The following is a 26,399-nucleotide window of genomic DNA, read 5'->3' as shown; positions in this document are numbered from 1 at the left end:
GAGGGTACAGGTCCTCATGGAGGGTACAGGTCCTCATGGAGGGTACAGGTCCTCATGGAGGGGTACAGGTCCTCATGGAGGGGTACAGGTCCTCATGGAGGGGTACAGGTCCTCATGGAGGGGTACAGGTCCTCATGGAGGGGTACAGGTCCTCATGGAGGGTACAGGTCTTAATGTGTTGACTCTCTCTCTCAGGTCATTGCTCTCATGTCCTCATGGAGGGGTACAGGTCCTCATGGAGGGTACAGGTCCTCATGGAGGGTACAGGTCTTCATGGAGGGTACAGGTCCTCATGGAGGGGTACATGGAGGGGTACAGGTCTTCATGGAGGGTACAGGTCTTAATGTGTTGACTCTCTCTCAGGTCATTGCTCTCATGTCCTCATGGAGGGGTACAGGTCCTCATGGAGGGGTACATGGAGGGGTACATGGAGGGGTACAGGTCCTCATGGAGGGGTACATGGAGGGGTACAGGTCCTCATGGAGGGGTACATGGAGGGGTACAGGTCCTCATGGAGGGGTATAGGTCCTCATGGAGGGTACAGGTCCTCATGGAGGGGTACAGGTCCTCATGGAGGGTACAGGTCCTCATGGAGGGTACAGGTCTTCATGGAGGGTACAGGTCCTCATGGAGGGGTACAGGTCTTCATGGAGGGGTACAGGTCTTCATGGAGGGTACAGGTCCTCATGGAGGGTACAGGTCCTCATGGAGGGTACATGGAGGGGTACAGGTCTTCATGGAGGGTACAGGTCTTAATGTGTTGACTCTCTCTCTCAGGTCATTGCTCTCATGTCCTCATGGAGGGTACAGGTCCTCATGGAGGGTACAGGTCCTCATGGAGGGGTACAGGTCCTCATGGAGGGGTACATGGAGGGTACAGGTCCTCATGGAGGGGTACAGGTCCTCATGGAGGGTACAGGTCCTCATGGAGGGGTACAGGTCCTCATGGAGGGTACAGGTCCTCATGGAGGGTACAGGTCCTCATGGAGGGTACAGGTCCTCATGGAGGGTACAGGTCCTCATGGAGGGTACAGGTCCTCATGGAGGGTACAGGTCCTCATGGAGGGTACAGGTCTTAATGTGTTGACTCTCTCTCTCAGGTCATTGCTCTCATGTCCTCATGGAGGGGTACATGTCCTCATGGAGGGGTAAATGAAGGGGTACAGGTCCTCATGGAGGGTACAGGTCCTCATGGAGGGTACAGGTCCTCATGGAGGGTACAGGTCCTCATGGAGGGGTACATGTCCTCATGGAGGGGTACATGAAGGGGTACAGGTCCTCATGGAGGGGTACAGGTCCTCATGGAGGGTACAGGTCTTCATGGAGGGTACAGGTCCTCATGGAGGGTACAGGTCTTCATGGAGGGTACAGGTCTTAATGTGTTGACTCTCTCTCTCAGGTCATTGCTCTCATGTCCTCATGGAGAAGGCAGCCTTTGAGGGGTGGCTGGAGTCGGTGTCCGTGTCCTTCCTCACGCTGAGCGACCAGCAGAGGAACCAGTCCCTGGACAAGCTGATCTCGCTGAGCGGGGCGGTGCAGCTGCGTCACCTGTCCAACGGGCTGGAGGCGCTGCTGAAGAGGGACTTCCTGCGCCTGCTGCCCCTGGAGCTCACCTTCTACCTGCTGCGATGGCTGGACCCCCAGACCCTCCTCACCTGCTGCCTGGTCTGCAAGCAGTGGAACAAGGTCAGTGCTTTCTGAACGTCTTCTGTGCACATTACAGGGACACGCCTTTATTCAATTGATTGATTGAGGTACTTTATTTAGAAAAGACGTGGAAACAGTACATGGAAGTACAGTTAACAACACAAGGTCCTCTAAACTGGATCTCTCATAAAATCACAATGTCTTATTTAAAATGAGATCCTACGCACTCACATCATGATGACATTAAGACAACAGACAGACATACACTACTATGCAGAACGTCATACAATCAGCTTACAGGTTACTGCTATGAAAAACAATAAATATGTACAATAAACAGTTCTAGGAGGGGGGGGGTAGGTTACGACTTAGACAGCCTCCTGAAGGTGTTTACGGGTTTAAAGGTGGGGTTTTCAAATGAGTGTTAAATAGCTCTATATTGTGATATAATCATTGCTGTATAGAGTCTATAGCAATGATTACTATCACAATATAGAGCTATTTAACACTGTTACTGAACAAACACTCTATAGTAATGATTACTATCACAATATAGAGCTATTTAACACTGTTACTGAACAAACACTCTATAGTAATGATTACTATCACAATATAGAGCTATTTAACACTGTTACTGAACAAACACTCTATAGTAATGATTACTATCACAATATAGAGCTATTTAACACTGTTACTGAGCAAACACTCTATAGCAATGATTACTATCACAATATAGAGCTATTTAACACTGTTACTGAACAAACACTATATCTATAGCAATGATTACTATCACAATATAGAGCTATTTAACACTGTTACTGAACAAACACTATATCTATAGCAATGATTACTATCACAATATAGAGCTATTTAACACTGTTACTGAACAAACACTCTATAGCAATGATTACTATCACAATATAGAGCTATTTAACACTGTTACTGAACAAACACTCTATAGCAATGATTACTATCACAATATAGAGCTATTTAACACTGTTACTGAACAAACACTCTATAGCAATGATTACTATCACAATATAGAGCTATTTAACACTGTTACTGAACAAACACTCTATAGCAATGATTACTATCACAATATAGAGCTATTTAACACTGTTACTGAACAAACACTCTATAGCAATGATTACTATCACAATATAGAGCTATTTAACACTGTTACTGAACAAACACTCTATAGCAATGATTACTATCACAATATAGAGCTATTTAACACTGTTACTGAACAAACACTCTATAGCAATGAGTACTATCACAATATAGATCTATTTAACACTGTTACTGAACAAACACTCTATAGCAATGATTACTATCACAATATAGAGCTATTTAACACTGTTACTGAACAAACACTCTATAGCAATGATTACTATCACAATATAGATCTATTTAACACTGTTACTGAACAAACACTCTAGTAATGATTACTATCACAATATAGAGCTATTTAACACTGTTACTGAACAAACACTCTATAGTAATGATTACTATCACAATATAGAGCCATTTAACACTGTTACTGAACAAACTCTATAGCAATGATTACTATCACAATATAGAGCTATTTAACACTGTTACTGAACAAACACTCTATAGTAATGATTACTATCACAATATAGAGCTATTTAACACTGTTACTGAACAAACACTCTATAGTAATGATTACTATCACAATATAGAGCTATTTAACACTGTTACTGAACAAACACTCTATAGTAATGATTACTATCACAATATAGAGCTATTTAACACTGTTACTGAACAAACACTCTATAGTAATGATTACTATCACAATATAGATCTATTTAACACTGTTACTGAACAAACACTCTAGTAATGATTACTATCACAATATAGAGCTATTTAACACTGTTACTGAACAAACACTCTATAGCAATGATAACTATCACAATATAGAGCTATTTAACACTGTTACTGAACAAACACTCTATAGTAATGATTACTATCACAATATAGAGCTATTTAACACTGTTACTGAACAAACACTCTATAGTAATGATTACTATCACAATATAGAGCTGTTTAACACTGTTACTGAACAAACACTCTATAGCAATGATTACTATCACAATATAGAGCTATTTAACACTGTTACTGAACAAACACTCTATAGCAATGATTACTATCACAATATAGAGCTTTAACCTTTTAACAAAAAACGTTTTGTTTTCACCAAAGAACATCACTTACCCTACCTTTACCTTAAGTCAACATACACACTAAAAAGAAAAGAAAAACACAGACAGAATCATCAACAAGCCAGCAAACAACAGTAGTTTCAATTATTTGTCAATTATTTGTACGAGCTCTTGTTTTATTGGATCTTGTTTATTTGATACATTTGTTTTAGCTCTTGCTCATTTGATCTTCCTTTGATCTTAGCGCTAGGTATGCTCTTAGTTGTTTGTTTTAGAAGAGAATGCACTTAAGACTTCTGGTGATTAGTAGTTTTGTTCCCTATTATCTATGTTGATGCACTGCAATTGTAAGTCGCTTCGGATAAAAGCGTCTGCTAAATGACTGCAATGTAATGTCATTTAAATATTTGCAGTTTAAAGTTGTAGTAGTAACCATGTATAAAATGCAGTTAGACTGTAGGCCTACACATTCTAATATATACTCCCCTCTTTTCCATTCCTCTTTTAACAAGAATAAATGACTTTTGATTGTTATCATAGACCTGCTTGTTTCTCGCCAAACCTGGCAACATTGAATGTGCGACGCTAAACGCTAATTATGTTTTTTATACAAGTGGTGGCAACATTTTTGTACTGCGGAGGACGGGCCGTCTCCCCATTGGCTTAAATGGGGAAGTGTCCCCATTGGCTTAAAGGAGTGAAGGACAGCCAGGACAAAGGAGTGAAGGAGAGCCAGGACAGCCAATGATGAATAGGTGTCGAATAGGTGTCGTGGATCAGGGGTTTTCAACTGATTTTGACCCAGGGACCACCATCCTGACTAAGAGCAACCTGGGGACCACCATCCTGACGCAAGAGCAAGAGCAACCTGGGGACCACCATCCTGACTAAGAGCAACCTGGGGACCACCATCCTGACGCAAGAGCAAGAGCAACCTGGGGACCACCACTATTGTGCATGGTGGATCCATCATAGACCCACCACACACAATAGTGGGGGGGGGGGTTCATGCTCCACAGGGAGCTGGAGAAAATAGATATAATATCTAATAAAATACAGTGATTTTGTTTGAATATGATGGAATAATTAAGGATAACTGTGATTATGGTAAGCTCACATTTCATATCAGACATACAATACAGTAAGAACTCCTGTAAGTTATTAACAATTATAAAAAGAAAAGTTTTTATTATTTTTTTTATGCATGGCCAGGGACCACCTGCAATACCTCGGTCCGCGGACCACCGGTTGAAAACCCCTGTCGTGGATGATGATGTGTCTGTCTCTTTGTAGAGCAGCGCTTGCAGCAGCTGCTAAAAACCTTGCAATTGGGGACCAGTCTCTTGCGAGTAGCTCTTAATACATTATGATAACCTAGTAGCTCTTAATACATTATGATAACCTAGTAGCTCTTAATACATTATGATAACCTAGTAGCTCTTAATACATTATGATAACCTAGTAGCTCTTAATACATTATGATAACCTAGTAGCTCTTAATACATTATGATAACCTAGTAGCTCTTAATACATTATGATAACCTAGTAGCTCTTAATACATTATGATAACCTAGTAGCTCTTAATACATTATGATAACCTAGTAGCTCTTAATACATTATGATAACCTAGTAGCTCTTAATACATTATGATAACCTAGTAGCTCTTAATACATTATGATAACCTAGTAGCTCTTAATACATCATGATAACCTAGTAGCTCTTAATACATTATGATAACCTAGTAGCTCTTAATACATTATGATAACCTAGTAGCTCTTAATACATTATGATAACCTAGTAGCTCTTAATACATTATGATAACCTAGTAGCTCTTAATACATTATGATAACCTAGTAGCTCTTAATACATTATGATAACCTAGTAGCTCTTAATACATTATGATAACCTAGTAGCTCTTAACACATTATGATAACCTAGTAGCTCTTAATACATTATGATAACCTAGTAGCTCTTAACACATTATGATAACCTAGTAGCTCTTAACACATTATGATAACCTAGTAGCTCTTAATACATTATGATAACCTAGTAGCTCTTAATACATTATGATAACCTAGTAGCTCTTAATACATTATGATAACCTAGTAGCTCTTAATACATTATGATAACCTAGTAGCTCTTAATACATTATGATAACCTAGTAGCTCTTAATACATTATGATAACCTAGTAGCTCTTAATACATTATGATAACCTAGTAGCTCTTAATACATTATGATAACCTAGTAGCTCTTAACACATTATGATAACCTAGTAGCTCTTAATACATTATGATAACCTAGTAGCTCTTAATACATTATGATAACCTAGTAGCTCTTAATACATTATGATAACCTAGTAGCTCTTAATACATTATGATAACCTAGTAGCTCTTAATACATTATGATAACCTAGTAGCTCTTAATACATTATGATAACCTAGTAGCTCTTAATACATTATGATAACCTAGTAGCTCTTAATACATTATGATAACCTAGTAGCTCTTAATACATTATGATAACCTAGTAGCTCTTAATACATTATGATAACCTAGTAGCTCTTAATACATTATGATAACCTAGTAGCTCTTATTACATTATGATAACCTAGGATAACCTCTCCATTGGTAAAGTGGACGTACGATTGTCATATCAGGGGATCTTAATCTAACCAATGTTTGCTAAATTGAAAGCTGTGCGTCATACAAAGCAATTCTTTAAAATATCTCTATACCTCCATTCATATTCAGAATCCAAACCCAGTGTCATTTCTTCTACGCTTAATTTCTACGTTCTCCGTCGCCATGACATTTGGATTCCATAGAAGCCAGCATGTCTTCCATGGAAGCATGTCAACGACATTATTATTATTATTAGATCTTATTATCTTATTTTAAGATCAAAGAGTATTTGATCTGAGGTTAAAGCCTCAATCTGTGGATTTTGTTTTTTATTTGTATTTTTTCACAAATCACACATTAGGACTTTAGGACACATTAGGACTTGGCCTGTCAATAATTTATTGAGCTTTATTCCATGTATTCAGAGATGGAAATAAGCAGAGTGAAGCATGAGCTCTAGAATCTGAGCGGACACGCCTCTTACCGGTCTGAGAGCTGTGCAACTTGTCTAAAAAGTCCGACGAGAGGCAAACAGCAGTACACAACAATGGCGGCCGCAATATCTCAAGGGGAAATTGCTTCCTGTCGATTCTATTTAGATGCAACACCCACTGCATGTGGATCCCGCCCCCTTTTCTTCATTGGCTGTTGATTTGAATCACAACGCAGTGGCCGCGCCCCTGCTGTCCAAGCTCCGACGCAATGCCTCCCAGACTAGGGGTAGAGTGGCCGGTAAAGCGGCCGGATGGAAGCTGTGAGGTTCGCAGTTCGATCCCGGGCTCCCCCAGAAGAGTTAGTGTAGAAGTGTCCTTGAGCAAGACGCTGAACCCCTAGTTGCTCCCGATGAGCAGCTTGGTGCCTTGCATGGTTTCCTCCTCCATCGGTGTATGAATGTGTGTGAATGTAATGCGCTATGTACAGCGCTGTGGATAAAAGTGCTATATAAATGCACCATTTACCATTTTACCATAAAGATAAATAATCACATAAATATTATTTTCTCCAGCTCTTTAGTAGAACGGAAAATAGATGGTCAGAGTTACAGACCTGTAAGGGTCCATTTGGTTCCATTTGTACACTCAGAGTTACAGACCTGTGACGGTCCCCACGTTGTCCCCCGGTTCCTTACACTGTATCACCTCCATATTTGGGCATGGTTGGTGACGTCACACCACACCATGACGGTGTCTATATAACGGATCACAGATCTCCAGAACGGAGAAGAGACAATCCATGCGACCAGCAGACGGAGCAACAGAACCACACAACCACAGTATATAAGATACTAAGCAGAATGGCATGGGCTGCTGAAGAAGAGCGAACGCAGCAACAACAATATACATTTCATGTCAAACGGCAGAGATATCATCAGATACTCTACACACAGTTAGATCAGGAATTCACCATGGACCCCTCCCTGACCTTCGTCCTGAGGCGACACAGCGGCCAGACTTCACAAACCAGGGAGGTGTCCAGCGGCTCCGGCTCCTGCTCCACGGCCGAAGAAGATGAGGACTACGTGGAGCGAGGAGGGGCCGCCCTCTACGGCTCCTCGTCCCCGGGCCGCTTCTTCCGCATCGACCCGTGCGATGATCCGGGCGAGGGCGACGGCCCCGAGCCGGAGCGCCCGGCCTTCGGGGTCGACGGCGCTCGGACCCGTTGGCGGTCGGGTCGACGCGGAGACGAGCCCGAGGAGGGCTGCAGCTGCACCTGCAGCTGCTGCAGTAGGTGCAACCGCTGGCGAACAGCCATGACTTCGGCCATGACGCGGAGGCAAGGCGACCGCTTCAGCGATGGGCAGGGTTCCACATCGGAGAGACACAGCAGCAGCTGGGAGGACACGCTGTCGGAACTGGATCGCGGCGAAGAACCCGAGCAACTGGAGGAACCGGGCTGGTACCCAGATCCACTGGTCCCTCCTCTGCTCCTGGAATACGGCCCGGAGGACGCCGACAGCAGCAGCGAAGAGTCGGAGGACTGCGGTGACTATTCCGTCCAGCCGGAGGAGCTGTTCTTCCCAGGAGACGACGGCGATGCGAACGAAGCCACGCACGACACAGACGAGTCCAGCGACGAGGACCTGGAGCTGGAGTGGAGGCTGTCGGAGGTTCCTCCCCTACACACCTACATGGAGGAGCGACTGGCCCAGGCCATGGAGGAGAGGCGGGCCCAGGCCATGGAGGAGAGGCGGGCCCAGGCCATGGAGGAGAGGCGGGCCCAGGCCATGGAGGAGAGGCGGGCCCAGGCCATGGAGGAGAGGCGGGCCCAGGCCATGGAGCAGAAGCTGGCTCTGGAAGAGAGGCTGGCTCAGGCCATGGAGCAGCTCCAGCTGGCCAAGGCCATGGAGGAGAGGCTGGCGCAGGCCATGGAACAACAGCAGCAGCTGGCCAAGGCCATGGCCGAGAGGCTGGCCCTGGAGCAGAGGCTGGCGCAGGCCATGGAGCAGCAGCAGCAGCTGGCTCAGGCCATGGAGGCGCTCGCCAACCAGGAGTCCATGGCCGCGGACTTTGACCAAGCCTCGCCGCCGGCGAATCAGCATCTAATAAACGGTCTGCCGCGGATCAGCGTCGTCCAGGGCGGCGCGGAGGACTCGTGTCCGATCTGCTGCAGTGAGTACCTCCAGGGGGAGCTGTTCACCACTCTGCCCTGTCACCACGGCTTCCACAGACACTGTGTCACCCTGTGGCTCCAGAAGTCTGGCACGTGCCCGGTGTGCCGCCACGTCTTGACCCCGCCCACCTCCGCCCCCCTCCTGTGCCCGGTGGCAGAGACCACCCAGCTCGTCTTCCTCCCAGATCCAGACATTTAGTTTCACCTTTTTTACGGCTTGTTCTCCCACAGCTAACCACTGGACCAATCGATCGGTGGCAGGTTTCTTGTGCACGCTGTCAGTAGGCCAAAGGAAGTAACGCCTATATAAAGTATGTTTAACTAGGATTCGATATCGGAAGCCAGTGGTTCTCTGGTTGGACTGAGCTGTTGCACAAATATACATTGTATTTCGTAAAAGGCTGATGACCGATGATAATCCATGGATAGTTAATCATCTTAGAACCACGGCACTCTGTAGTAGGTGGTGAGCCGTCTAGAAATGGGTCTGTGTGTCTGTCATGGGGGTAAATCTTGTAGTCGGCCACAGTTTTTGTTTGATATGCGTTATAATTATGTTATGAAATATTTCATGATGGCAGTTGGATCAGGCTGAAACCAATGCCCAAATATGGACTCTTACATCACGGATACGTCCTAGACCAGTGGTTCTCAACCTTCTGGATCAGGGCCCACTCGCGGCCTACCCATCTGACCACTTAACACGGGGAGCCGTGTTAAGTGGTCAGATGGGTGGGCCGTGTGCATTTTCAGAGCTTAGAGTTTATTTTAGCGATCAATCGATCGATTGTGTTCCGGTTTGGATCAATGGATCTATATATAGTTCTAGTTCTTATTTATTGGTATCACTGTGAAAACACGTTTTTTTCAGGTTTTGAAGAAATGTGTTGAAATGTGGTCGCCGCTACTAGACCCTGTGACTTACGTTAGTTATCTCCTCCAGACTGTCTTGTTTTCTATGACCTAATGTTAGTTTTCTCCTCCAGACCGTCTTGTTTTCTATGACCTAATGTTAGTTATCTCCTCCAGACCGTCTTGTTTTCTATGACCTAATGTTAGTTATCTCCTCCAGACCGTCCTGTTTTCTGTGACTTAATGTTAGTTATCTCCTCCAGACCGTCTTGTTTTCTATGACCTAATGTTAGTTATCTTCTCCAGACCGTCCTGTTTTCTGTGACTTAGGTTAGTTATCTCCTCCAGACCGTCTTGTTTTCTGTGACTTAGGTTAGTTATCTCCTCCAGACCGTCTTGTTTTCTGTGACTTAATGTCAGTTATCTCCTCCAGACCGTCTTGTTTTTTATGACATAAAAAAGGTAATTTTTTTGCTCTTCTGTCTGTCTGTGTGATCAACTTTAATCTAACTATATGTCTCTAGGTGATCAACTTTAATCTAACTATATGTCTCTAGGTGATCAACTTTAATCTAACTATATGTCTCTAGGTGATCAACTTTAATCTAACTATATGTCTCCAGGTGATCAACTCTAATCTAACTCACAAAAAGTTCCGAACTTAACTTTGGTCGATTATTTCTCCCTTTCAATAATACCCATTGGTATTGTGTCTTATATCATTTTTATCGTTGATTAGTCACCTTTACAACGAGGTACAGCTTGTAACACAGCAACACGGCTAAACGTGTGGGTAACGCCCCCAAAATCCCCCAATATGCTTCTGTTGTCAATTGCTCTTGTTTTGAGCGACCTGCCAAACTGACTGGCACCTGAACATGGGTTCTGCAACTTTGTTCAGTTTGTGTTGATGCTCCAAGCAGCAACACTGCCCTCGTGGAAAGATGCCACGTTTGTCCCTTCAGGATAAGGACTGTGCAATAGGGCAAGTGAAGCTGGTGTTCCGTTATGCAGAGTGGCAGCATCATTATTTGGTGTCAGCCCTGGTACCATTTACACACTTAGGACCAAGTTCTGTGAGACTGGTGAAGTCAAAGGAAGACAACAACCCAATAAGACCGGTTCCTCACCCTCGCTTCACTGAGGAACCATAGGTTTTCTTCCAGAGATTTACAAGCAAGATTTGCACAACGGTACCAAAGGCAGATGTCAAAGTTGCAGAACCCATGCTCAGGACCCATGCTCAGGACCCATGCTCAGGACCCATGCTCAGGTGCCAGTCACACACCTGCCTGCAAACGGTACCAGGATTGACACCAAATAATGCGTAATCTGCGTAACGGAACACCAGCTTCCACTTGCCCTATGGCAGTATCCTGAAGGCTGAAGGGACAGACATGGGGGGGCAGCAGTGTTGCTGCTCGGAGCATCAACACAAACTCAACAAAGTTGCAGAACCCATGTTCAGGTGCCAGTCACGAAAACCCTCAGCAGGTGTGTGCTTTACCATTACCAACAGAAGCGTATTGGCTACCCACACGTTTAGCTGTGTTGCTCATTCCACGAATGCCCGATCCTTATAAGCTGTACCTCGTTGTAAACACAATACCAATTGGTATTATTGAAGGGGAGAAATAATCGACGGAGTTGAGTTTCCAAACTTTGTGGGCATGTGTCTCTAGGTGATCAACTCTAATCTAACTGCACATGTCTCTCTAGGTGATCAACTCTAATGTAACTGCACATGTCTCTCTAGGTGATCAACTCTAATCTAACTGCACATGTCTCTAGGTGATCAACTCTAATGTAACTGCACATGTCTCTCTAGGTGATCAACTCTAATCTAACTGCACATGTCTCTAGGTGATCAACTCTAATGTAACTGCACATGTCTCTCTAGGTGATCAACTCTAATCTAACTGCACATGTCTCTAGGTGATCAACTCTAATGTAACTGCACATGTCTCTCTAGGTGATCAACTCTAATCTAACTGCACATGTCTCTAGGTGATCAACTCTAATGTAACTGCACATGTCTCTCTAGGTGATCAACTCTAATGTAACTGCACATGTCTCTAGGTGATCAACTCTAATGTAACTGCACATGTCTCTCTAGGTGATCAACTCTAATGTAACTGCACATGTCTCTAGGTGATCAACTCTAATCTAACTGCACATGTCTCTCTAGGTGATCAACTCTAATCTAACTGCACATGTCTCTCCAGGTGATCAACTCTAATCTAACTGCACATGTCTCTCCAGGTGATCAACTCGTGCACAGAGGTGTGGCAGGGTGTTTGCAGGGAGCTGGGCTGGAGGATAGATGAGTCCATCCAGGAAGCTCCTCACTGGAAGTGTGTCTACCTGAAGGCCAAGCTCCGCATGATGCAGCTGAGCGACCAGGAGGCCTTCGAGACGTCCTCGCTCATCGGACACAGTGCTCGTGTTTACGCTCTGTACTACAAAGACGGCCTTCTCTGCACCGGTACGTCCATTTTTTTCTTGACCACAAGGTTAAAATGTAATTTAGAGGGGCACGGTGGTGCAGTCGGTAGCGCTGTCGCCTCACAGCTAGAAGGGTCTTGGGTTCGATTCCCGCCGGGGATGTTGTGGGCGCTGGGGGCGTGTTCTCTCCTCCGTGTCATCAGTGCCCATACCCTAGGTGGGGTTGGTCAAAGGGCCTTTCTGTGTGGAGTTTGCATGTTCTCCTCGTCTCCTAGTGTAGGTACCCTCACAAAAATATGTAGTAATCCTGGTCTCTATACTGCCTCCCCCTGGTCACTCGGGGCGCCTAATGGAGGGGAAAGGAAATGGTTGGAATAACGTGTTCCTTCCACGCGCTACGTCCTACCGGGGAAACTCCCCCCAGAGGGAGAGTAGCGCCCAGAATTACAGCTTAGGCAATTGGCACTGGGTGAAAACATGGGTTACACAATCGTGGAATTGGGATAAAAAAATAAATTTATATAGACAGATTTTAGACAGATGCTAGCTAGGTTCAATGTTTGACTGGTATCCTATAGTTTCAATGTACAGATTATTATTTTTCTAGTAAATTGTTCAGACTGATGCTAGGTTCATTGTTTACCTGTGATCCTATGGTTTACTGAGACACTACACTGTCTCTCTGTATTCTATATGATCCTATAGTTTACTGAGACACTACACTGTCTCTGTATTCTATGATCCTATAGTTTACTGAGACACTACACTGTCTCTGTATTCTATGATCCTATAGTTTACTGAGACACTACACTGTCTCTGTATTCTATGATCCTATAGTTTACTGAGACACTACACTGTCTCTGTATTCTATGATCCTATAGTTTACTGAGACACTACACTGTCTCTCTGTATTCTATGATCCTATAGTTTACTGAGACACTACACTGTCTCTGTATTCTATGATCCTATAGTTTACTGAGACACTACACTGTCTCTGTATTCTATGATCCTATAGTTTACTGAGACACTACACTGTCTCTCTGTATTCTATGATCCTATAGTTTATTGAGACACTACACTGTCTCTGTATTCTATGATCCTATAGTTTACTGAGACACTACACTGTCTCTGTATTCTATATGATCCTATAGTTTACTGAGACACTACACTGTCTCTCTGTATTCTATGATCCTATAGTTTATTGAGACACTACACTGTCTCTGTATTCTATGATCCTATAGTTTACTGAGACACTACACTGTCTCTCTGTATTCTATGATCCTATAGTTTACTGAGACACTACACTGTCTCTCTGTATTCTATGATCCTATAGTTTACTGAGACACTACACTGTCTCTCTGTATTCTATGATCCTATAGTTTATTGAGACACTACACTGTCTCTGTATTCTATGATCCTATAGTTTACTGAGACACTACACTGTCTCTGTATTCTATATGATCCTATAGTTTACTGAGACACTACACTGTCTCTCTGTATTCTATGATCCTATAGTTTACTGAGACACTACACTGCCTCTCTGTATTCTATGATCCTATAGTTTACTGAGACACTACACTGTCTCTGTATTCTATGATCCTATAGTTTACTGAGACACTACACTGTCTCTGTATTCTATATGATCCTATAGTTTACTGAGACACTACACTGTCTCTATGTATTCTATGATCCTATAGTTTACTGAGACACTACACTGTCTCTCTGTATTCTATGATCCTATAGTTTACTGAGACAATACACTGTCTCTCTGTATTCTATGATCCTATAGTTTACTGAGACACTACACTGTCTCTGTATTCTATGATCCTATAGTTTACTGAGACACTACACTGTCTCTGTATTCTATGATCCTATAGTTTAATGAGCCACTACACTGTCTCTGTATTCTATGTGTTTACTGTAAGTCTCTCTGGATACAGAGCGTCTGATAAATGACTACAATGTAAATTGTTATATTTTTGTAGTTTATTATAGTTTTGAAACATTCACGACTTGTTTTTAACACCATGTTTCAGGCTCAGACGACCTCTCGGCCAAGCTGTGGGACGTGCGCACGGGGCAGTGTGTGTACGGCATCCAGACACACACCTGTGCCACGGTCAAGTTCGACGAGCAGAAGCTGGTGACGGGATCCTTTGACAACACTGTTGCATGCTGGGAGTGGAGCACCGGGGCCAAGATCCAGCAGTTCAGAGGTCACACTGGAGCAGGTCAGTGGTCAGTTCAGAGGTCACACTGGAGCAGGTCAGTGGTCAGTTCAGAGGTCACACTGGAGCAGGTCAGTGGTCAGTTCAGAGGTCACAGTGGAGCAGGTCAGTGGTTAGTTCAGAGGTCACACTGGAGCAGGTCAGTGGTCAGTTCAGAGGTCACAGTGGAGCAGGTCAGTGGTTAGTTCAGAGGTCACACTGGAGCAGGTCAGTGGTCAGTTCAGAGGTCACACTGGAGCAGGTCAGTGGTCAGTTCAGAGGTCACACTGGAGCAGGTCAGTGGTCAGTTCAGAGGTCACACTGGAGCAGGTCAGTGGTCAGTTCAGAGGTCACACTGGAGCAGGTCAGTGGTCAGTTCAGAGGTCACACTGGAGCAGGTCAGTGGTCAGTTCAGAGGTCACACTGGAGCAGGTCAGTGGTCAGTTCAGAGGTCACACTGGGGCAGGTCAGTGGTCAGTTCAGAGGTCACACTGGGGCAGGTCAGAGGTCACACTGGGGCAGGTCAGTGGTCAGTTCAGAGGTCACACTGGGGCAGGTCAGTGGTCAGTTCAGAGGTCACACTGGGGCAGGTCAGAGGTCACACTGGGGCAGGTCAGAGGTCAGTTCAGAGGTCACACTGGGGCAGGTCAGAGGTCAGTTCAGAGGTCACACTGGGGCAGGTCAGAGGTCAGTTCAGAGGTCACACTGGGGCAGGTCAGAGGTCAGTTCAGAGGTCACACTGGGGCAGGTCAGAGGTCAGTTCAGAGGTCACACTGGGGCAGGTCAGAGGTCAGTTCAGAGGTCACACTGGAGCAGGTCAGAGGTCAGTTCAGAGGTCACACTGGAGCAGGTCAGAGGTCAGTTCAGAGGTCACACTGGGGCAGGTCAGAGGTCAGTTCAGAGGTCACACTGGGGCAGGTCAGAGGTCCATTATGCCTCTCTAACTCTTAACTCTTTAACACATTCACTGCCATTGACGGAGATCTCTGTCATTTGGTGTTTTCAGTGATTACAGTAGAGGGCGCTCTTCCCCAATATGAATGATTCCTTCACTGTGAGAGAAGGAATGGACGGACATTATGACGTCATCCCTTAAAAAATCACTGTGTGTGTGTGTGTGTGTGTGTGTGTGTGTGTGTGTGTGTGTGTGTGTGTGTGTGTGTGTGTGTGTGTGTGTGTGTGTGTGTGTGTGTGTGTGTGTGTGTGTGTGTGTGTGTGTGTGTGTTACAGTGTTCAGTGTGGACTATAATGACGGTCTGGACCTCCTAGTGAGCGGATCAGCAGACTTCACGGTGAAGGTTTGGTCGCTGTCGGCCGGCGTCTGTCTCAACACTCTGACCGGACACACTGAGTGGGTCACCAAGGTAACGAGACCACACCCCTCTTTAAAGGAGTAGTTCACACTAGTTAGGACACACTGAGTGGGTCACCAAGGTAACGAGACCACACCCCCTCTTTAAAGGAGTAGTTCACACTAGTTAGGACACACTGAGTGGGTCACCAAGGTAACGAGACCACACCCCCTTCTCTTAAAGGAGTAGTTCACACTAGTTAGGACACACTGAGTGGGTCACCAAGGTAACGAGACCACACCCCCTTCTCTTAAAGGAGTAGTTCACACTAGTTAGAACACACTGAGTGGGTCACCAAGGTAACGAGACCACACCCCCTTCTCTTAAAGGAGTAGTTCACACTAGTTAGGACACACTGAGTGGGTCACCAAGGTAACGAGACCACACCCCCTTCTCTTAAAGGAGTAGTTCACACTAGTTAGGACACACTGAGTGGGTCACCAAGGTAACGAGACCACACCCCCTCTTTTTTTTTTTTTTTTTTTTTTTATCCCGCGATCTTTGTAACCCATTTTTTTCACCCGGTGCCAATTTCCTAAGTGATCCTGGGCGCTACACCAGCCCTACACCAGCCCTACACCAGCCCTACACCAGCACTACACCAGTCCCCCACAGTAGGGAGGCCAGGGCCGAGCGCATGCTTCCTTCAGGCATGAGAGCCAACTGACCTTCTTGTCACCTGACAGGGGGGAGTTTCCCCGGTAGGACGTAGCGCGTGGAAGGAACACGTTATTCCAACCAGTTCCTTTCCCCTCCATCAGGCGCCCCGGCTGTCATGGGGGAGGCAGTATAGCGACCAGGATTACTACATGTTTTTGTGACGGTATTAACTACCCTAGGAGACACGGGGAGAACATGCAAACTCCACACAGAGTAGGCCCTTTCACCAACCCCACCTAGGGTATGGACGCTGATGACGCGGAGGAGAAGACACGCCCCCAGCGCCCACAGCGTCCCCGGCGGGAATCGAACCCAGGACCTTCTAGCTGTGAGGCGACAGCGCTACCGACTGCACCACCGTGCCTCCCTTTTTTCTTTTTTTTTTTTCTTTTTCTTTTTCTTTTACAGATTAAATAGTCTTTTATTCTATAGATGAATATTAATGAAGGATAAGCAACCAGCAAAAACATTGTTGTAATAATTAACACTTGAATGCAAAGTTTTATTATTCAACACTCTTGGGGTTTTGATATGATTTTACATCAATGAAAATTGTCGAATAAAGGATCTATGAAAAAGTCCAAACACCTTCACTGTCTGGAGTAATCCTAGACAGGTGCTTCTTTTTTGCTTTCTGGATTTAGGACCACAGGAATTAATTTCTTTAGCTGCTAAAAATATACAATGTGAGACGGATAAAACCCTGCTAAAAGGATGTAGTGGACATACCATCACCTTGTACTGTAACCGCTTTTTTCCATCTACACCAAATCTCTTCGCTAAAAATAGCTGATCTACAAGCTCAATGTGTCCGTATTGTGAGCTTGTGAATCTGCTATTTTTTGGCGATTGAGCACACCAGTTTGAGCTTCTTCATGGTCCTCCATCTGTCCTTGAGGTGGACATTTGTTCTATCCTCAAATCTGTAGTATGACAAGATCTTGGCCCAGTTCCCCTCTCCAAATTTGGTGACCGCTTCTTTCAACATGTCCGACTCCTCATCGGTCCATTTCTTCTTGCCCTGACCACTTGTACTGCAAATGCTGACGGCATCACTTGGCTTTTTGTTTTTCTTTTCATCAAAGGCAAATAAGTCCTCTTCATCACTCCACACTTCCTTGGTCTCCTGTGCGTTATTGTACAGCTGTTTCCATTTTGAATACTTGGAGTTCGTCGGAGGAGTGGAGTTCTTCTGAGGGGTGGAGTTCTTCTGAGGGGTGGAGTTCGTCGGAGGGGTGGAGTTCGTCGGAGGGGTGGAGCTCTTGTGAGGGGTGGCGCTCTTGTGAGGGGTGGCGCTCTTGTGAGGGGTGGCGCTCTTGTGAGGGGTGGCGCTCTTGTGAGGGGTGGCGCTCTTGTGAGGAGTGGCGCTCTTGTGAGGAGTGGCGCTCTTGTGAGGGGTGGCGCTCTTGTGAGGGGTGGCGCTCTTGTGAGGAGTGGCGCTCTTGTGAGGAGTGGCGCTCTTGTGAGGGGTGGCGCTCTTGTGAGGGGTGGCGCTCTTGTGAGGGGTGGCGCTCTTGTGAGGAGTGGCGCTCTTGTGAGGAGTGGCGCTCTTGTGAGGGGTGGCGCTCTTGTGAGGGGTGGCGCTCTTGTGAGGGGTGGCGCTCTTGTGAGGGGTGGCGCTCTTGTGAGGAGTGGCGCTCTTGTGAGGGGTGGCGCTCTTGTGAGGGGTGGCGCTCTTGTGAGGGGCGGCGCTCTTGTGAGGGGTGTAGTAAACGGGATCGGAGGAGCTGCCCACCATTGAGTCGATGTCATCACTGTCTAGCTGGAGCTCATTGTCTGGACTACAAGCGGCTCGTTTTCGGTGTCTCCGTTTAGGCAGTTCATTGGCAGGAGCAGAGCTGAGGGGGTTCTCGATGTCCTCTGCTGATGAATCGGATGTCTCATTAACAGTACTGCTGGCTGGTCGTTTTCGAAGGGGTGATTCCCTGGCTGGGACAGATCTACCTGCTGACGACTGGGCTAACTCTGCCAAGTTCCTTGACTCCCTGTCTCGGAAGGCTAAAGGCTGAGCCACACATTGGCTTGCATTGCTGGCCTGTGCGGATGTGGTCCTTCCACCGTGTGTAACCGGGCTCTTTAGATTATTCTGTGCCATTGACTGAGCTGGCTCCTCCGTTGTGACCTGGGTTTCCTCCTCCTGAGAGTCCATCATCTCCTGGCTGTCAGCTTCCACTTCCACCCTCGTCTCCTCCTGGTTGTCAGGATGGTTCTCCTCCTTGTTTTCGGGTTCCACTTCCGCCCTCGTCTCTGGCCCCTCCGTCTCCACTTCCTCTGTCGACTCATTGCTGTCTGGCAGCGTTACCAGGCGAGACACTGTGAACAGCGCTTCGACTGGGGCGTCTGCCTCCCCAGGGGGCTCCGCTGCTACGACTGTGGTTGTGGGCTCTGGTGTAGGGTCATGTGTCGCTGAAGTCTTGTCGATGATGGGAGCCTTGCCTCCGGCAGAGGAGGACTCCACCTCATCCAGCTGGTCAAAGGAGACCTCGGAGCCCTCGGCCAAAGTGACGTAGGCTGCCTCCAGTCTGCTCCTCGGGATCTGCACGTCATCATGGCTTGCATTGCTGGCCTGTGGTCTTTGGTGCCTACGTGTGGATATGTGTGCATTCTGTGCAACCGGGCTCCATTTCATGGACGCTGGCAATGACTGAGCTGGCTCCTCTGTAGTGATGTGGGTTTCATCACCCTGCGAGTCCATCATCTCCTGGCTGTCAGCTTCCACTTCCACCCGCGTCTCATGCCTAGGGCATGGAACAGACTGCAGTGGAGACTGTGCAGGCGAGTCTTGCTCAGCTGCTTGAACCTCGACAGGGTTGATGTCTTCCTCCAGATGTCGCCGATTGATAAACTTTTTTGCAGCCTTTTGTAGAAAGGGGACAGAGGGGGGGTAGAGGCTCTCACAGAACTGTAGCATCTCATCTCTGAACTGCTGGTAAGTCATCTGCTCCAGGACTTTATGGGTTGTCTTCTTATCTTTGGTCAGAGCGGTCAAGATGGCTTTCTTGCCAACCATTTGTCTGGGAAAGTGTTTTTGCAGCGCAGTCTTTGCCTCGTCAAACCTCCTGTTCTTAATGAAAACCACCACCATCATTTCTCGGACCGATGTGTGCACTGGCTCCAAGTCATGCTGCTCAATGTTGCATTCTGTGCCCAGGATTTTCAGCAACTCCATCGCCGACTCCAGAGGAACGATGGTGTCGTCGGCGTCAAACGACACGTCTCCAGGTTTGTCTCCGTCATTTATCCGGGACAGAAACTGCAGCACTCGTATTTTTGTGGTCATCACGTCGGAAACTTCCACAGGCATAGACAGTACACCGTCCAGTATATCTCTGATGGTGCAGAACGTCTCATATTCGTTGTCCTTGAATGCCTGTATGGCCAGACTAATGTAATGGTTCACCAGCCAGCGGTTGACGACCTGACATTCTTCATTGTTAGTACAGTTATTGTTAGTTACTACAGTTTGGTTTGCCGCGGCCGCCATGTTTACCAACAGAGGGGGAAGTAACGTCACTGTATGATAGCGTGCCTGTCACTGTATGATAGCGTGTCACTCACTGGCTCACAGGTGAGTGACTGACTCACAGGTGTGTGACTGGCTCACAGGTGAGTGACTGACTCACAGGTGTGTGACTGGCTCACAGGTGTGTGACTGGCTCACAGGTGAGTGACTGGCTCACAGGTGAGTGACTGCCTCACAGGTGAGTGACTGGCTCACAGGTGAGTGACTGGCTCACAGGTGTGTGACTGGCTCACAGGTGTGTGACTGGCTCACAGGTGTGTGACTGGCTCACAGGTGAGTGACTGCCTCACAGGTGAGTGACTGACACCTGAACATGGGTTCTGCAACTTTGTTGAGTTTGTGTTGATGCTCCAAGCAGCAACACTGACCCCATGGAAAGATGCCACGTTTGCCCCTTCAGGATAAGGACTGTGCAACAGGACAAGTAAAGCTGGTGTTCCGTTATGCAGAATGACAGCATTATTTGGTGTCAGCCCTGGTACCATTTACAAACCTAGGACCAAGTTCTGTGAGACTGGTGAAGTCAAGACCCCTTACTTACTTCTGTAGCAATTATGCCGCCAATATCTCAGCATATAGATACAAGACGTAATTATTTCATAAATTATATAAATATAATTTATGACTTAATTACAATATAATAATACATATATATATATATATATAATTATACTGAAACTTACGTCACTGTAATGTAACGTGAGTTCTTCGACAGGCTTATATAAATGTCCCAAATCAAAAAGACACACTGTAACTGGTTAGATAAAAGAGACCAAAAATCATTGCTTTAAGTTATAATAAAACGGTTTTATTTAAGTTTCACAGTTACAAGTATTTATCACAAGTTATGAGCCCTAAGAATGGGGACAGTAGAATCAACACTCTCGCATGAGCGTGAGCGCTGAGGCACGTCATTTGCTTTAAATGTATCTTAAATTGTCAATGTTATTCACGGCCGTGACAACACTGTCAATTTAATTAACCCAAAAAGAGTGGAAGAATATCACTGGAAGATTCTTCATCACTAGTAAAGAGATCTTAGTAATATTCCTCTTAAAGCATTTCACAATCCCATTACTGATTAAAGCATACGGATTAAAACCACATTGCGTACAATTGGGTAAAAGTATAAAGTAAAGCTTGTGAAAAAGAAATGATGTCGTGTGTGGTTTAAATGTGGAGGAAGCAAAAACACAGGGAATAAAAATGAAAAGTACAGAGAGGAAAGAGAGAGAATTGCATTGGAAATACATTACTGCAATACTTTCTGAGTTATGCTCACAATATTACAGATAGATATTCTCTTGTAAACACAGTAATGTCGCCTTAAAATATGCACAAATCAGATGGTTAGCCACACACCTTGATATCTGGGCGGGGCCTTGGTTCTGGGGAAAGACGTACAGGCGCGCTCTAAGCCAAAACTTGGCACTTTTCCTAACGAATGGTCGAATGTTCTTTAGGCTCAGTGTAAAGGTTGACTGAGTTTTCTTCAGCACAGTACCATGTGCCTGGATCGGGTCGCAAAGTTGACTGGCGGCGATGTCCTCCTGGAAAAGGGGGCACTGATGCTCTGAGTGTTCACTGATGCTCTGAGTGTTCAGTGATGCTCTGAGTGTTCAGTGATGCTCTGAGTGTTCAGTGATGCTCTGAGTGTTCAGTGATGCTCTGAGTGTTCAGTGATGCTCTGAGTGTTCAGTGATGCTCTGAGTGTTCAGTGATGCTCTGAGTGTTCAGTGATGCTCTGAGTGTTCAGTGCTCGCTGCCTCCTGGGAGACGAGAGTGAGGCCGTGGTCGGCCTTCGTGTGACGGGGACTTGGATGCCCCGCGGATCGTCTCGTTGTTGGTTGCAGAGTCAACAGAGGGTGGTTAACCCTCCTCGTCGTCGGTTGGTGATGGCAGAGCCAGGGAGAAGGGAATGGTCAACCCTCCAAGGTCTGTTTCTCTCCTTCCTGGGTCCCATCTTTGATCTTATCTTATCAGGACTGACTACAGATGGGGAAAGAAGTTGTGGGAAAGTCCAAAAGCCTTTGTTTGGCATTTGGCTTTTATGGTTTGCCCGTGTCGTCTCCTGGTGCCAGTGTGCCGACTACACTTCACTGAGAAACCATAGATTTACAAGCAAGATTTGCACAACGGTACCAAAGGCAGATGTCAAAGTTGCAGGAACCATGCTCAGGTGCCAGTCACACACCTGTGACTGGCACACACCTGCCTGCAAATGGTACCAGGACTGACATGAAATAATGTGTAATCTGCGTAACGGAACACCAGCTTCACTTGCCCTGTTGCACAGGCCTTATCCTGAAGGGACAAACGTGGCATCTTTCCATGGGGTCAGTGTTGCTGCTTGGAGCATCAACACAAACTCAACAAAGTTGCAAAAGCCATGCTCAGGTGCCAGTCACTCACCTGTGAGGCGTGTGTGCTGGCAGGTTGCTCAAAACAAGAGCGATTACCAACAGAAGCATATTCTCCATTGGTCACAGAATATTTATCTCCAGTACGATGGATCCCCCGAGCCTTGCTCAACACGGAGGTTTCCTGTGCCCCTGCTCGCTAGTTATTGGCCGTTGAATACAGCTTGTCTGCTTTTACCAAATGGAATAACAAGGAAGTGAACGTTGCCAACATGTCGGAGAGAGCGACCAACACCGGCATACAATCAATTATAGATCAGTCTAATAGTCCTAAACATTCCAGTCCTCATCCTCATCCTCATCCTCATCCTCATCCTCAGGGTTTTCCTCTCACAGGTCATACTGTCAGAGAGCTGTAGACAGTGTAGTCCTTGTCCTATCACAGAGAGGTATGCTCATCCTCTCGTCCTATCACAGAGAGGTATGCTCATCCTCTCGTCCTATCACAGAGAGGTATGCTCATCCTCTCGTCCTATCACAGAGAGGTATGCTCATCCTCTCGTCCTATCACAGAGAGGTATAGACACGACAGTGCTCTCATCGTATCACAGAGAGGTATGCTCATCCTCTCGTCCTATCACAGAGAGGTATACTCATCCTCTCGTCCTATCACAGGTCATACTACAGAAGAGTGAAGTAGAGTCTGTGGTTCACAGTCCTGGAGATTACATCCTGTTAAGTGCTGATAAATATGAAATTAAGGTAAGCTGACCCCTGACCCCCCCCCCCTCTCTCTCTCTCTCTCTCTCTCTCTCTCTCTCTCTCTCTCTCTCTCCCTCTCTCTCTCTCTCTCTCTCTCTCTCTCTCTCTCTCTCTCTCTCTCTAAGAAAATGTTTAGATAGTCTAATCGCCACTGCTCATGACCACTGTTGTTGTGTTAATGTGAGTGCATTTTTATATAGTATTTTAATGCACCTGTGTATTTTTGTAATGTTTTATTGTTGTAACTGACTGCTGGTGTGCCAAAGACAAATTTCCATTTCATGTCAATTTAATGGACAATAAAGTTTCTTTATCTTATCTTTATCTTTATCTGTGTGGCCACTAGGCAGAGATCAGTAATAATAACCTCTGTGTTGTTATAATGAAGGTGTGGCCACTAGGCAGAGATCAGTAATAACCTCTGTGTTGTTATAATGAAGGTGTGGCCACTAGGCAGAGATCAGTAATAACCTCTGTGTTGTTATAATGAAGGTGTGGCCACTAGGCAGAGAGATCAACTGTAAGTGCTTGAAGACGCTGTCGGTGTCAGAGGACCGCAGCGTGAGCCTCCAGCCGCGGCTGCAGTTTGACGGACGCTACATCGTCTGCAGCTCAGACCTGGGCGTCTACCAGTGGGACTTCGCCAGCTTCGAGGTTCTCAGGTAAAGATGTCCTTCATGAATATCACGGGGGGGTGGGGGGGGGGGGGGTGTGATCACAGTTAAATGAAACACTGTACTCTACAGTTAAATGAAACACTGTACTCTACAGTTAAATGAAACACTGTACTCTACAGTTAAATTAAACACTGTACTCTACAGTTAAATTAAACACTGTACTCTACAGTTAAATTAAACACTGTACTCTACAGTTAAATGAAACACTGTACTCTACAGTTAAATTAAACACTGTACTCTACAGTTAAATGAAACACTGTACTCTACAGTTAAATTAAACACTGTACTCTACAGTTAAATGAAACACTGTACTCTACAGTTAAATTAAACACTGTACTCTACAGTTAAATTAAACACTGTACTCTACAGTTAAATTAAACACTGTACTCTACAGTTGAATTAAACACTGTAATCTACAGGGTGATCAAAGTCCAGGACCCGGCCAACCTATCGCTGCTCAGCTTCGGTGAAGTGTTCGCCCTGCTGTTCGACAACCACTTCCTGTACGTGATGGACCTCAGGACGGAGGCCATATCGGGCCGCTGGCCTCTGCCCGCCTACAGGAAGTCCAAGAGAGGCTCCAGCTTCCTGCCCGGCGTAACGGCCTGGCTCCACGGCCTGGACGGACACAATGACTCAGGACTGGTGTTTGCCACCAGCATGCCGGACCATAGCATTCACCTAGTACTGTGGAAGGAGAACGGATGAACGCAGGACCATAGCATTCACCTAACAGGACCATAGCATTCGCCTAGTACTATGGAAGGAGAACGGATGAACGCAGGACCATAGCATTCACCTAACAGGACCATAGCATTCACCTAGTACTGTGGGAGGAGAATGGATGATCACAAGACCATAGCATTCACCTAACAGGACCATAGCATTCGCCTAGTACTGTGGAAGGAGAATGGATGATCACAAGACCATAGCATTCACCTAGTACTGTGGAAGGAGAATGGATGAACACAGGACCATAGCATTCACCTAACAGGACCATAGCATTCACCTAGGACTGTGGGAGGAGCATGGATTGTCATAGCCGGCCTTGCAACACACCGGACGAGCCCCCATTTGTCATGTGACAAATGGGGGCTCGTCCGGGACTCACAGGATGAACAGGACCATAGCATTCATCTTACAGGACCATAGCATTCACCTAACAGGACCATAGCATTCATCTAGTACTGTGGATGGAGAATCGATGGACAGGGAATCTACGTTTTTTTTATTTTTTATCTAGGTTCTGAGCTGCCAAACGGACCCTTAAGGGTTCCATGTGTCTCTGTCAGAGTTACAGACCTGTAAAGCAGGGGTCTTCAACAGGGGGTCCGAACCCCTAGGGGGTCCTCAGAGTTACTACAGGGGGTCCACTAAATCTTTGTGTGATGATTTTTTATTTTTTACCTTAACCACTTGAACCCTAGCATCCCTTTTCTGAGGAGAACTGTAGCCAAAAATAGCAGATCTACAAGCTCACAACGCCGCGCGCTGCGAGGCGTTGTGAGCTTGTAGATCAGCTATTTTCGGCAAAGAGGTATAAGGTGCAGAGGGGGGAAAAGAGCAGACCAAATAATCAAAAAAAGTTTAATCTAAAACACAATTTTATACAATACGTAGTGGGGGTCCCTGCTTCATCTCTCTCTCAGCTAGGGGGTCCTTGCCCTGAAAACGTTGAAGACCCCTGCTGTAAAGGCCGGTGCATGCTTGGAACGACAGAGTGTGGGCCGACGTGTCGCGGTACGTCTCTCTATGGAGCGTTCGTACCGTCTGCGACTCGCTGGGCGACACCACAGAAAAAAACCCTAAACAAGGAAGTGGATGTTTGTCTCATGCATCTTCCCAGCCAATCACAGTGTGCGACATCTGAATAATAAGCGTCTCAAGCGACCTTTCGTTTTTTCCCAGAGGTCGTTTTCCAACAAAGAATGTAAGGGTTCCATTTGGTTCCATTTATACAGACCTGTAAGGGTTCCATTTGGTTCCATTTATACAGACCTGTAAGGGTTCCATTTGGTTCCATTTATACAGACCTGTAAGGGTTCCATTTGGTTCCATTTATACAGACCTGTAAGGGTTCCATTTGGTTCCATTTATACAGACCTGTAAGGGTTCCATTTGGTTCCATTTATACAGACCTGTAAGGGTTCCATTTGGTTCCATTTATACAGACCTGTAAGGGTTCCATTTTGAAAAAGTGCTCTGGAGAACATGAAGATAACACAGTAATGCATGGACCACATGGACCACATGGACCACATGGACCACATGGACCACATGGACCACATGGACCACAACCTTTCTGTTTGGTTGCTTTTCTTTCTGACAGGAACGCATCTGTGTCATTTTTAGATTTCTTTGGCTATTCAAGATCTGTTATCTCTGAGCTTGTAGATCGGCTGTTATCTCTGAGCTTGTAGATCTGTTATCTGCGCGGCGCAGCCATGTGACTTGTTTTCCTGCTGGAAGGTGTACTTTTTAGTTGACATTTTAACGTTGTTCTT

The 26,399-nt window shown here is 46.0% G+C and overlaps 2 protein-coding genes across 2 annotated transcripts in view; one reads left to right on the top strand and one right to left on the bottom strand.

The window, feature by feature from the left end:
- fbxw2 (F-box and WD repeat domain containing 2) overlaps positions 1 to 25,341 on the top strand; it is a 34,174-nt gene extending 8,833 nt beyond the window's left edge. The window contains exons 2-8 of the mRNA XM_080419467.1: positions 1,400 to 1,686; positions 12,172 to 12,394; positions 14,391 to 14,585; positions 15,792 to 15,925; positions 23,132 to 23,218; positions 23,711 to 23,880; positions 24,315 to 25,341. Of these exons, the coding sequence (XP_080275593.1) occupies positions 1,420 to 1,686; positions 12,172 to 12,394; positions 14,391 to 14,585; positions 15,792 to 15,925; positions 23,132 to 23,218; positions 23,711 to 23,880; positions 24,315 to 24,603 (1,365 nt within the window). The 5' untranslated portion in view covers positions 1,400 to 1,419 and the 3' untranslated portion in view covers positions 24,604 to 25,341. The remainder of the gene's footprint in view (positions 1 to 1,399; positions 1,687 to 12,171; positions 12,395 to 14,390; positions 14,586 to 15,791; positions 15,926 to 23,131; positions 23,219 to 23,710; positions 23,881 to 24,314) is intronic.
- LOC308078261 (uncharacterized protein) lies at positions 17,098 to 20,057 on the bottom strand (the record flags this gene model as incomplete). Its single annotated transcript, XM_080419382.1, has 1 exon — positions 17,098 to 20,057. One exon carries the CDS (start codon positions 20,055 to 20,057, stop codon positions 17,409 to 17,411), a length of 2,649 nt encoding a protein of 882 aa, XP_080275508.1. The 3' UTR covers positions 17,098 to 17,408.
- Positions 25,342 to 26,399: the final 1,058 nt, after the last annotated feature.

This window comes from Gymnoscopelus braueri, assembly GCF_963280865.1.
Source record: "Gymnoscopelus braueri genome assembly, chromosome: 22".
Classification (NCBI taxonomy): domain Eukaryota; kingdom Metazoa; phylum Chordata; class Actinopteri; order Myctophiformes; family Myctophidae; genus Gymnoscopelus; species Gymnoscopelus braueri.
Note: the sequence above shows the minus strand (reverse complement) of the source record. Positions and strands in the feature narration are given on the sequence as shown.